At 44.6% G+C, this 13,436-nt stretch overlaps 1 protein-coding gene across 3 annotated transcripts in view; it reads right to left on the bottom strand.

Annotated features, from left to right (window-relative positions):
• Window positions 1-13,436, bottom strand: part of DHX9 (DExH-box helicase 9) — a 55,509-nt gene that overhangs the window by 23,285 nt on the left and 18,788 nt on the right. For all 3 annotated transcript variants that reach the window (XM_053247844.1, XM_053247843.1, XM_053247845.1), the window contains 8 exons: window positions 12,532-12,723; window positions 11,305-11,446; window positions 10,809-10,891; window positions 2,972-3,128; window positions 1,580-1,680; window positions 507-720; window positions 230-324; window positions 20-93 (listed from right to left, as the gene is read on the bottom strand). In XM_053247844.1, coding sequence (XP_053103819.1) covers window positions 20-93; window positions 230-324; window positions 507-720; window positions 1,580-1,680; window positions 2,972-3,128; window positions 10,809-10,891; window positions 11,305-11,446; window positions 12,532-12,723 — 1,058 coding nt within the window. The remainder of the gene's footprint in view (window positions 1-19; window positions 94-229; window positions 325-506; window positions 721-1,579; window positions 1,681-2,971; window positions 3,129-10,808; window positions 10,892-11,304; window positions 11,447-12,531; window positions 12,724-13,436) is intronic.

A 13,436-nucleotide genomic window follows, 5' to 3' on the forward strand; every position in this document is an offset into this window, starting at 1 on the left:
AGAGTATCCAAAAACTTACTTGCAAGAGTCAATAACATAGACAACATCATTGATGGTAATGCTAGTTTCTGCAATGTTGGTGGATAAAATTACCTGGGAAGGCAAAAATAAGTTTCTTAAAATTTATTCAGAACATCAAACTATACTTAAGGCATACCTAGGCATGAACCCCAAGACAAGCCAGACTACCTAGTATCCTCCTTGCCTAGAGTTCATAAAGGACACCCACCTTGGTCATTCCATTGGGCACAGGATCAAACACTTTGCGCTGTTCCTCTCGAGGAATCTGGGAATGCAGAGGAAGGACTCTATACCGCTGGCTTCCTATGATAAGAGCACATGGGGGTATACCATGAATACATTCCCGCTCATTTACTGCTATCATTTTTCTTTCAGTTGCCCACTCCTTGCATGTAGAAATCTTTAGGTCACTTTCACACTTATGAACACTTCAGGAAAAGGGGAGGGGGGGTGGAGAATGGGAAAAGGCTGGAAGTTGTTTGTACCAAAGTGTGGATTCATTTCCAGATATTTCTGCATGGTATATATCAGATTCCAGCCAGGCAAGAAGATGAGGACTGCTCCTGGAGCATTCAGGGTCTCAATATACTTCAACAGGGCCTCAATTAGCTCAAAGGGGGTTTCCTTCTCATTCAGCTGGGCCATGCAGCGTTTTGTTTCTGGGCCATATTCATCACCACAGATAAGGTTGCAATTGGCCTACAACAAGAGAAAAAAATAAGGCACACTGAAGATGGAAACACCATGCCCTCCTAATATTTGTATGCAGTCCACTATCAAGCAGCTGGATAAGCAGAAAGATACATGAATATCCTGAATAAGAAGAATTGCAATGATAGGCTCAGAGGACTTGAAACTTTACTCTGGCCTTACTTTCATGGTTATGTCTTAAATTGCAATCTGCTCCCAAAATGATGGACTTTCCTCCAATAAGAGGTTATGCCTGACCATTCAACTTACAGTCAAGTGAATGCTTTTCATTTGCCTTCTACTTTAAATAATTGTACCCCTACCTTTCCATCATTTGATGTCCAAGATTTACACATAACCATAAACTCCACTTAACTGAAAATATATAAAAGCTAACAATACAGTTAGATGCACCAAGAACTAAACCAGAGAAGCAGGGACAACTAATTGACACAGCAACCATTAGGAAGATTTCTGAAATAAGTTTTTACTTACAGTCTAGATTAAAGCAGAGATAGTGTATGTAGGTAGAATGTGGTCAGGCTCCTTTAAAACCTCCTTGATGTGTATCTTCTTGTAAGCTACTGGAGCTTGTCCCTAATTCCTGGCATACAGTGCCCTGACTCCCAAGTAACACCTAAGATGAAGCTCTGCTTTTCACACAAGAAGCCTATCTTTCAATTTGCTTATTGTAAAGAGTTTTTCCAAAGCTCAAAACAGCATACATAAAAGGCCATTCAAAACTTTAAAAACCCATTCAAGAAAACTATGCATTAACAATACAAACTATCTATCCACACATGCATTGCCATTACTGTTCTGGTTCTTTCAAACTGCTGAAATTATACATGAAAAAGACTTAACATACATCATCATCTTCACCACCTTCTTCATCTTTATCTTTCTTCTTCTTGTCTTTTGGTGGAGGAATGAAATGAGTCATCTGAATGCAATCTTCTAGAAAATACTCTAAAACAGATAGGACATTTAGATTACTGAAGGGACTGCCTCATCAGCTAGTCACTTAAAGGAGTCGGTTAGGATCTCCAGTTCAAGATAATCCACAGGACTGAAAATGAAGGCTTACTTCCCTCAAGTCCAAAACAAATCTGGGCAAAAATCAAAGAGATACCCCAGAAGCCTATACTGTTAGTGCTTTCTTCTCCATATAAAAAGTGTGATGAAAATATGGGTTCTGTTTCATCACTTTATCTATATTGGAAACTGAATCTTTCTGGCTCTATTTTTGGCATTAGCAACACAATTATGTCATCTCTCTAACTCACATCAGTACTTAATACTGCAAGAAAATAACTTTAAGAAAACCAGAGCATGACATGACAATAACCAAATTCAGACACAACCTTAGGACACAATTAAATCATGGTTTAGCATTAGCAGTATGAGTCTTGGGCACACAAACTAGGAAAATCTGCAGCTTCTGTGTGTGGTTTAAAACAAACACGATTATTATTTGTTGAATCAAAACCTGGAAAATTCTGGTTTGTTCTAACCACAGTTTGGCCAGGTTCAAACCCCATGAACAATCATGGTTTAGTACTACATGAACAAACATAGGGGAACTGCACCTTCCTCGCACATCAGAGTAAAGTTTTCACTTCTGCTTAAGAATAAACTGCAGCTCCCCATTATGTACACACCTTGCAGATCTGTGGTGTCCTTTTCTCCCCTTAACTACAGTAATTTGATATCCTGGTTTGTTCTAACTATTCCTGATTAACAAAACAGAGTTCCCCTTAGTTCATATATAATGCAGAACTGTGGTTTGTTTTAAAGTAAAAGCAAAACTTTTCAATCTCTTTGCACATGCATACCATTGGGGAGGGGAGCACATGAGCTTGATGTTTCCCTAGGCTCAGTCACACAGTGCTAAACCATGGATTTAGTGTTACATCTGAACCAGGCCTTTCTGAACAAGCTGGGACCAGCTTCTGGTTTATTCACTGCAGTTAGGAAAAACTAGAATTTACCGAGTTAAAATTATAATAAACTACAAAAGCAAGTTGCAAATTTCTTCATCTCACTTGCATGAAGAGGAGGGGAGAGCATGCAACCTGAGGCTCATGCTAGCTAACACCACTAAACCATGGTTTAGTCATGGTTCAGTGTTATGTATGTCTGAAGCCAGTCAAATATATTATTACTGTTCACCGTGATAAACCAAAATACTAAAAGGCGTTGTCTGCTCTATTGTGCATAGAACAAGGAAGTTTTTCAAACAATTCCCTCAGGCATTCACCTTGAACTGGGAAGGTTCTGCCAAAGACCTCAATGATGGGGCAATTAAAGAAGTATTCACAGAACATGCTGGTATCGATGGTGGCGGACATGAGGATGACTCTGATCTCAGGGTAGGCCTGAACAACATCACGCAGAACCACCAACAGGAAGTCAGTCTGTAGAAAAAGAAGACAATCCACTAAACCAAGAACCAGAACACTGGTGCAGCTCAGAGTGGCTATCTTATTTAACAAGCTATGGACTTGAACATATATGACTCATTAAAAATATTTATATGCTACACTTCTCAAAAACAAGTTCTCAAAGCAGTCTAGATAGCAAAAGATGAGAGAAAATGATTCCTTGTCCCAAAGGTGTACACAATATTCACATTCATACACACACATCCCAACACCAGCAACAAGTATGGGAGAAACACTATGCTGGGCTGAATAGGGACAGTTGCTTCCCCCTTGCTATGTTGAGGTACTTATTTATATAGCAATTATTCAAAGAACTTCACATATCTGTCTTATAATCCTTCCATCAACCCCGTAGGGTAGGTCAATATTATTATGCTCAGCCTGCAGATAGTGATTGAGGGTTGAGAGAGTAACTTGCTTTAGGCTACCTAGCAAGGCCATGGAAGAGGAGACAATTAATCTGGTGACTTTCTGATTTGTAATTCAGTCTCTTAGTCACTATGCTATCATTAAGGTGTACTGTGAACCAAGCTCCCAACATCACTAGAATCAACATCAAAGCCCTTCTCCTAGCATTCTCCCGGCTCGATGACTAGTGGGAGGCTTGAGAATGTGTCTTCCAGAGTCGCTCAAGATCAATAAATAACTTGGTTTGTTGGTTAGCTATGGAAGGGCCAGAGCTCAGTGGCAGAGCACATGCTTTGCATGCAAAAGATCCCAGTTTCAATCCCTGTGCAGGCTAGGCCTGATGTAGACAATACTGAGCTAGATGCTTCACTATAATCGAATAAATAAAATAATAATAATAACAAAGGCAGCTTCATATGTTCAACTCCAAAGAGCTGTTTCCCATACATGATTCCTTCGGAAGATTGTATGTTTTACTCTAGGTAGTTGCCAGCTGCCTCAAACAGTTGGTAGTGGTGAAGGCGACTCAATTTGCTTGCAGGTTTTGTAACTGCACTCAAACTCAAGGGCAGGGATGGACAACTTAGGCCCTCCTGCAGATGTTGAACTACAACTCCCATCATACTTGACAATTGGCAACTGTGGCTGGGAATGATGGAAGTTGTAGTCTAAAAACTGCTGGAAGGCCAAAGTTGTGCAGCCCTGCCCTAGTGTAACATCAAACAGTATAACAGCTACTCTTAAGATATCCTGGCTTCAGTGCTGCACAAATGTATAACCTATGTGCAAGCACTGTGTGGGCAAAGCATACTGAAGCCAAAAAGACAGGTTGCTTACCCATAACATTATTTGGAGGTGATCCGTTGTCGTTCATGAGAAATGGGTTACTGTGCGTGCGCAGGGACTTCTCAGATGGATTAACTAGCTCCTCTTTGGCACCCCTCCCTGTCATGCACGTGCTCCGTGCCTAGCTTTTGTTGGCAGCCAGGCGCCATTTTATCTCAGTTTCTTGAAGATCTGTCTGGTGATAGATGACCCACACAGTGTGGGATTCATTGATCAAACAGGTAAGTAGTCAGTCAATCTTGAGTTAGAAATGCTGGAGTGGGGAGGTACGGGTGGGTCTCATGACTGACAACGGACCACCTCCAGATCATAAGTTACAGGTATGCAACCTGTCTATCTGGAAGTGATCCGCTGTCATCATGACAAATGGGTGACTAGCTAGTTTTTCCCTTCGGAGGAGGGTGTAGCCATTTCACCCACGACTGCAGGACCCATTTGAGTACTTCTCTCCTAAAGTTGACTTCTGCAGCCAAATGTAAGTCCACAGCATAATGTATGATGAAAGGTAGGTGGCCACAGCACAGATATCTTTGAAGCGTAGGCTAGATAAATGTGCAGCGGGAAGCAGCATACGCTCTTGTGGAGTGTGCTCTGATGAGTCTGGGAGGTTGTTGATTCTGTAACTTGTACGTTAGGAAAATGAGATCCACCAACCAGTGGGAAAGCTGCTGCCTGGAGATGGAGAGACCTTTATTTTTGCCTTTAAACAAGACGAAAAGCATCTTGGTCCATCCAAGCGTTGCTGTATGTTTCAGGTAGTAGAGCAGTCATCTCCGCACATTGAGGGAATGCAATGCCTTGTCTAATCGAGACTCGGGATTTTGAAAAAAAGTAAGAGAGAACAATGTTTTGATTTATGTGGAAGTCCGTGATGACTTTAGGCAGGAAAGCCAGGTCAGTACACATTATGACCCTATTAGAATAGAACTGTGTGTAGGGTGCATCCGCACAGAAGGCAGCCAATTCACTTACGTGCCTAGCAGTAGTAATCACTATTAGAAAGGCAGTTTTAAGCGTTAAGTAACAGACTGGCTTCATGAAGAAGCTCAAAAGGGGCTTCCATCAGGGAGGCTAGAACCAGGGAAAGACTCCACTGCTCTTTTGGAGTGTGGACCGGGGGGGGAGAGGGTAGAGGTTATTCACACCCCTCAAGAACTTCTTGCACAGTGGGTGTGAGAACACTGAATGGCCATTCCAGCCGGCATGCTTAGAGGAAAGAGCGGCAAAGTGGTCACTGAGGGAAACATTAGCTAAGCCAGCTTCCTTCAGGCCGGTGAGGTACAAAAGGACCTAAGTAGGGAAAGCCCTCAGTGGGCGAAAGCCATGGTCGTTGGCATATATGGTAAAGTGCTTCCACCTACTCGCGTAACTCCTTCGAGTGGAAGGTCTCCTAGAATTGAGGAGGATATTCTTTAGTAACCGACCTTCCAGGCCATGAGTTGCAAGGTTTGCAGAGACGGGTGCAAGATCTTTCCTGCGACCCTCGACAGCAAGTCTGGTTCTAGAGGAAGGCGATAGAAGTTGCCGTCAGTCAGTCTGAGTAGCGACGCAAACCATTTGGTGCAGCCACCATGGCGCTATTAAGATCGCTCGGACATTGTCGCGTATCAGCTTGTCAATTATCCTGTTGAGCATGGGTTGAGGGAGAAACAGGTAAAGCAGGTTCCCTCCCCAGTGATGTTGAAAAGCATCCCCTAGGGAACCAGGTCCAATGCTTGCTCTGGGACAGTATCGCGGAAATTTCTTGTTGGTTGCCAAAGCAAAGAGGTCGACGTGAGGAAGACCCCACTGTTGTATTAGACGGTCTAGGCAGAATTGCTTAAATTCCCATTCATGATGGTGCGGGCCGTCAAAGGTCCTGCTGAGATCGTCGGCCAAGACGTTCTGAAGCTCCTTGATGTGCAGAGCCATTACGAAGATTTTCTTGGATATGCACCAAGTCCATAGCTGGGAACTCAGGGCGCAGAGAGAGTGAAACACCATGCCCCTGACGGTTCACATGGGCAATCACCGTAGAATTGTCCATCAGTAACTGCACAATGGAATTCTGAAGCAAAGGGGCAAAAGACCTGAGAGCCAATTAAGTGGCCATGAATTCCAAAAGGCTGATGTGCAAGCAACGTTGGCATAGTGTCCAAAGACCTTGAACGTGGTGTTCAGTGCAATAGGTTGCCCCACCCCAACCTATGAGGGATGCGTCGGTAGTGACACAGAGTGACAGAGCTGGAGTGATGAAGGGAACCCCACTCAGAAGGTTCTCTCTCTTCTTCCACCAAGTTAAAGATTTCAATATTCACGGAAGAATGTTCAGGAGCATTGCCTGGATGTTGACGTTTGTCCGGAAGGCTTGAAGGTACCACAGTTGAAGAGGCCGCATCTGTAAGTGGGTGTAGAGGACTGTGGACTTGCACAAGGCCGAGCAATTTCTGCACATGATCGGCATGTTGGCGAGGGTCCTGTTCGAAGTGGGTGATGAGCGTGCAAATCTGTTGGTATCTGTCTAAAGGCAGATACACCCGTTTCGCTTGAGTGTCCAACAGGGCACCTATAAGGTCTATAGTCTGAACGGGTTGCAGCCTGGACTTGGCCCAGTTGACTTGTATCCCCAAGTCTGGCAGGAGACAGAGCATAAATTGGATGTGAGATTCCAATTTGGCTTTGTTGCTGTGCACTAAGAGCCAATCATCGAGTATGGAAAGATTGTGATCCTTTGAGTCCTTAAATAAGCAACGATCATGGACATAAATTTTGTAAGTACTCTGGGTGTCGTGGATAACCCGAAGGGCAGCACTCTGTATTGGAATGCTAAACTTCCTATAGCAAACCGCAGGAATCTGCAATGATTGTCCTGGATCTCGATATGAATATATGCGTCCTTGAGATCTAACATGGCATTCCACTGCTCCTTGGCCAGGAGCTAAAAAATTCCCTGCAACATTGTCATACAGAATTTTTGCATATCCACATATTGGTTCAGGTCGCAGAGATCCATAATGGCTCTGATTCCCCCGTCCTTCTTGGGGACGAGGAAATAATGGGAATAAAACCCCCGCAGACGATCTGTCCACCGCACTGGGACTACTGCACCTTTCCCCAAAAGAGCATGTACTTCTTGCTAAAGGGCCGGAATTGGGAGAGGTGGATTTGATACCCTTGAAACTTGGCAAAGTTATGAACTCAATCGCATAGCTAGAGTTGATAATTAGTAAGACCCACTGGTCTGATGTTATCTGGTGCCATGCTGAGGCATGACTGGCTAGAGTGATGATGTTAAGTGGCAAACGAGTTGGAATCAAAGGTATGCCACAAGTGGCCAGTAAAGTGATATTCAAGGCGTCGACTGGCAATGATGGTGCAAACGGTGGACAGTCCCCCAGATCAAAAAACCTGCTTAGAGTTGTCCTTGTTGGTAGTAGGGCTTACAACGGCTTTTGACAGTCCTTTCGATCTTGATATTTAAATCCTGCACATTGATGGTTGTACAATCTGTAGCAAGACGAACCTTGAGAAGATGTAGCGGTAGCTGAGAAGCTTTGGCTGTAAACTTGGATTTTTTAAAAGTCTCCATAGTTGAGTCGGTAGACTTGCTGAAAAGACCTTTTCGGTAAAATGGAAGCTGTTCAATTCGGTCCTTCATATCTTGATTAAGAGTAGTCGACCTAAACCAAGCATGGTGTCGAAGAGAAACTGTGGTCATCATGGTTCTCTATTCAGTTTCAGCCAAGTGCTTATATGTGCTTAGCTGTTGGCGGGTCAGATCACCGCATTTCGCAAGCATGTCATCAAATTTTTTGGTGAGGTCTTCCACATTTGATGTGGTCAGTTGGCTTCTGAATGTGTCCCAAAGTACATAATTATAATGAGCCACGCAGGCTGCATAGTTCGCTATGCGGATAGAAAGAATCGCAGTAGAATAAATATGCCGCCCAAAAACATCAAGGTTCCTACCCTCTTTGTCAGAGAGGGTAGCGTGGCAGTGGCCAGATTTAGAAGCAGCACAGTCAATTACTAGGGAACTGGGGACGGGATGCTTGAGCAAGTAGAGGTTGTCCTCTTTTTGCACACGACAGAGTGTCTCTAAACGTTTCAACATAGGGGTTGATGTTTGCAAGACATACCAGGAAATTTTAGCAGCCTTGGTTATGGCAGGTAACACGGGCAGCGCAATCAGCTATGTGGATTGTTCGGTTGCCAGCATCTTATAAACAGGGTCTTGAAGGTCAGTGGCAGGACGTTTGATCTCAAGCTCGAGCATCTCCGCCATTTGCTGAATCATTTTGGTATATGATTTCACCTCCTCGTTGGGAGACGTGGAAGGCCTCAGAGGCACATCCGAAGGTGGATCAGAAGGATGTCTTGGTGCATCACCGTCACAGACTGTGTCTGTGTCAGACGAGTCAGAAGAATCATATGAATCTTCCTCTGAAGACTCCAAAGGCTCAACTGGTGTAGGTGGCACCTGGGGACGGACAGGCGCGGATAGATCTGGAACCAGCCCAACAGGAGCGACCAGCACCTGAGAAGGCGACTCTGCCGGTAATGCCGGGGTGTCAAGTGGCATTTGTGTCATCTGAACACAGTGGCTCATGAGCAGAAGTGGTACAGAAGGTCTAGGCGGCAGTGGTGCCAGAGGCTGGGCAGGTGGCACCCACTGCTGTACAGGGAGCATAAGTTGATGAGGCAGCAGGCCCTGCAGCATACGCTGAGTTTTCCATAATTGGAACTCTGCCCAATCCAGCTGTGTGGACAGAGAAATAGTATGTTTAAACCCGCAGGCATGAATGGGGTCCTTCGGAGACACTAAAGGAAGTGGCACAAAGGAAGGTGGTGGCTTCAAGGGCAGAGCAGTAGTAGGTACAGCCGTCAGCACCATATAGGTGGAAGACCTGGCTCCAATCCGAACAGGAGACATCGAAGGAGTCTTAGGGGGTACATTGTCTTCAACATCGAGCTCAGTATCCAAACCCAGAGTGAGGAATCCCTGGAATGTAGAACCCGAAGGGGTACTCGTGGTCGAGTCCAGAACACTCAACAGGGACTTAGCAGTACCATCATCCAATAGGGCATCGTCTGCGGTATCGAAGAGCGTAAGAGGCGATTTCAAGGGTGTCCTCACAGGCGAGAGAGAAAGCGGCTTATGCAGTTGCCATTGAAGATAGCCATAGCCATTGAAGATGGAGGAACACTGTGCAGGATACCCACATCGGCATCGACCGTCAACATCGAGGAAGTTGAACTGAAGACTGAAGTAGTCAGTATTGGAAAAATTGGTGTCGACATCGATGCCGAGATGGCGGTTGTGGTCGAGTTTGATGGAATGGTCGGAGGTACAGATCATGATGGTGTCCAAAAGGGCACGAAAAGACCAGCCCCCACATCGGTAGACAGCGGCTTCAACAGACTCAATGACGGCATCAGCAGTCGATACTGGACTGTCTATGGGGAGGGGGTCCTCGACCTCGAAGAATGAGCCAACTTCAACTTATGCTTTTTTGGAGGCGGTGAGTCGCTATTGAAGGCCACATGATGTCGTTTGCACTTCTTATGCCCACAGTCAGAAGACTTGGGCTTCTTGAAGACAATCTCCTCGAGAATATCCCACGGGGTTTGAGACTGTGCACGCACAGACCTCAGGGCCAACATCAAAAGTGGGACCATCAACGTCGATTCCAGCCTTGGTGTTGGCGGATGCAGTACACCTCCGTAGAGAGTGGTTCTGAGGTGTAAAGAGCGATTCTTCAGCATCTGCTTCAAATAGGACCTGCAAATCCTACAAGAAGCTGGGACATGTTTCTCTCCCAAACAGAGTTCATGTTCATCAGTTGAGGAAAGTTTTGCTTGACATTGAAAGCAACGCTAAACGTAGTTTTCTTTCTCTCAGCCATGACTTTTCCGATGGCAAAGCCGTGGAAGGCAGTCTCCAAGTACGAATCAAAGCCCAAGGATAGTCAACTTACAGTCCAAGGTCAAGTACCGTAAGTTTAAATATTGAGAACAATGTCCAAGGGAAAATACGAAGAATAGTTCAGGTCACAGTCCAAGTTATTGCTAGAAAATCTGTTCAAAGTAACACTTGCTTTTCTAAAACTGAGGAGCAGCAAACCAGAGGTCTGAACACATCAGCAGTCGAAAAGAAACTGAGACAGAATGGTGCCCGGCTGCCAACAAAAGCTAGGCACGGAGCATGTGCACGGCAGGGAGGGGAACCAAAGAGGAGCTAGTTAATCTTTCTGAGAGGTCCCTGCGAAGGTGCAGTAACCCATTTCTCATGACAACAGATCACTTCCAGATCAGAAACATTCTTTTTCACACGGAACAACAGGAATGCTTAGAAAAAGTGTACAGAAAGTCAGGCGGTGAACAGGCCACCTGTTGGGATACAGTTCAGAGCTTACTCACATTAATGTCTCTCTCATGGATCTCATCCACAATAACGTGACTAATTCCACGGATCCCTGCTTCCAACTTCCTCAAGAGAACACCTTAAAGAAACAAGATGATGAGTATCAGGAAAGTGGTTGTTTTACTCAAGCTCTTTGGGAGGGCAATATGATGCACTGTGCACACTTTAAAGTTCACAAAAATCCTCACTCTGTTATGGGGAAAGAAGTGATACGAGCAAAAAATGTCTCTTCTTCACAGCTCCTTCTGATCACTACTGTATTCTATCCACCTCATCTCTCTAATAAGCCCAGTGATTAAGAACAGAATAATATACTTCCACTTTTAACTCCAGTATAAAGCATCCAGAGAGGGGCCATCCAGAATAAGAGTTTCCAACATTCCAATATTTTTCAGGACTCTGAGTATCATCAATTCGGAAAGTTTTCTTCTATTTTTACTGAGCTCCAAGTTCTCTACAGACCCAAGCCTAGAAGTAGAAATCACTACCCACCTACTGTGCAGAACATCACACTGGCATGAGGTCGGGGAAGCATGGATTCAAATCTGACACTATAGCCACAGCTATTTCCAGGTTCTTCTCCTCTCTCGGCAGAGACCCGTTCTGCCACAGAAACAGCACTGATCCTCCTGGGCTGTATGGAAAGGAAATTTCTGTCTGTTTAAATATGAAAGCTATACTAATTCACCAACAGCACTTCCCTTTCAACAAACGGGAAATGACACACATGCCAACAGCCAGGTGCCCAACACCCAAGTGCCCAAACACTGGAAGCCATGAATCTAGTAATCATCAGCAATATTATTTCATCTCTGTGTAGGGACAGTAGCTAAAAATGCCGTGCTGGTGCTTCACATCCTGAAATATTGTTCCTGGTATTGCCTTTATTACTGCAAAGCAGCCAATGAAAATAGCCAGCATGAATTTAAAGAAATAAACAAATGGTCCCAAATCCTTTATAATCAGGCCACACACTATAAATAACTCTGATCTTTCACCTCAAAAATATCCATATTCCAGACTCCAGTCTCTCTCAAGCAGAAAAATTAAAACCAAGGCTATTTCTATCATTACATTATAATGCTGGAACACGTCTCAACACATTGTTGATTTTAGTCACCTGCATTTCCTCCATGTAGCTATATCAATATCAATCATCCACTGCAAAGTAATGTTTGCACTTTCACAGGCAATTGGCAAATTAATGCGACAGGCATACTGCAACAATATGCAAAGCACTCACAAGATGATGGAGTGGAAGCATCTATATATCTATATATTTAATTCTCTTAGGCGCAGCCATCACTAATCCCATGTGTGGCAACTCTCGCAAGAGAGCTGCCGATCAGCGATGGGGGACTGCAGGGGGAGAGAAGCAGAGGCTTGTCAAATGGCCGGCCGCGAGGGGAGCAGGGAGAAGATGGGCGGCTGGTGGACAGGTGAGTGGCCCCCAGCAGGTGGCCGGCCGGAGCGGCCGTGACCAGCGAGTGGGCCCAGCAGACGGGCAGCTACAAATGGCAGGTGGGCAGCCACGGCAGGCGGGTGCATGCAGCGGCTGCGGGGAGAAGAAGAGGCATGCAGATGCTCTGCACCGGATCAGTTAGTAAGTATACTGTGGCTTGGTTAACTCGTGAATATATGGCAATTAGTTTTGATGGGTATTACTGTATTGCTAATATCTGGTAAAATCATAGATACTGCTTTGAATACACTCTTTACCTGAGTCACAACAATGCTGCATTCAGCAGCTCTTCCATTATGGACATATTCATCCAAAATGTACTGGGGAACCTGTGTAGTTTTGCCACAACCTGTGGCCCCACGGATGATTACAACAGAATTTTGGTGGATGGTATCCAGAATCTCTCGCTCAAACTTCTTCACTGGTAGGGTATCCCTCTCTTGAAGAATCTAGGGCAGAATGTAGTTCATAATTAATATTCAGTAATTATAGCAAGTAAGCAAGATGGTCAGACAGTAACAACAATTTTATGTGTTAGCTGTCCCAAAGCAAATTGTTTTCTGGGTGACTCAGTCACCTTAAGTAGCACAGCGGGGAAATGCTTGACTAAGAAGCAGAAGGTTGCCGGTTCAAATGCCCCCTGGTATGTTTCCCAGACGATAGGAAACACCTATATTGGGCAGCAGCGATATAAGAAGATGCTGAAAGACATCATCTCATACTGTGTAGGAGGAGGCAATGGTAAACCCCTCCTGTATTCTACCAAAAGAAAACCACAGGGCTTTGTGGGCACCAAGAGCTGAAATTGACTTGATGGCACACCTTACCTTTACATTACACAACAATAAAATAAAAGATACAATTAACACAAAAACAACAATTTCAATAATATACAAAATAAAATACACTAACATTTAAAAAACTGATTTTAAAAGGCCTGAGCGAGCAGAAAAGTCTTCACCTGATGTCTAAAAGAACAAAGTGACACCACTAGGCAAACTTCCCTTGGGGAGGCTACTCCATAGACAGAGTGCCACTGCTGAAAAGGCCCTCTCCCTAGCAGCTACCTCCCTCACCTCATTTGGTGAGGGCACTCGGAACAGGACCTTTAAAGAAGGTCTCAAGGTATGGGCAGGGACATATGGGGCAAGGCATTCTCTCG

The sequence above is a fragment of the Hemicordylus capensis genome, chromosome 4, assembly GCF_027244095.1.
Source record: "Hemicordylus capensis ecotype Gifberg chromosome 4, rHemCap1.1.pri, whole genome shotgun sequence".
Lineage (NCBI taxonomy): Eukaryota > Metazoa > Chordata > Lepidosauria > Squamata > Cordylidae > Hemicordylus > Hemicordylus capensis.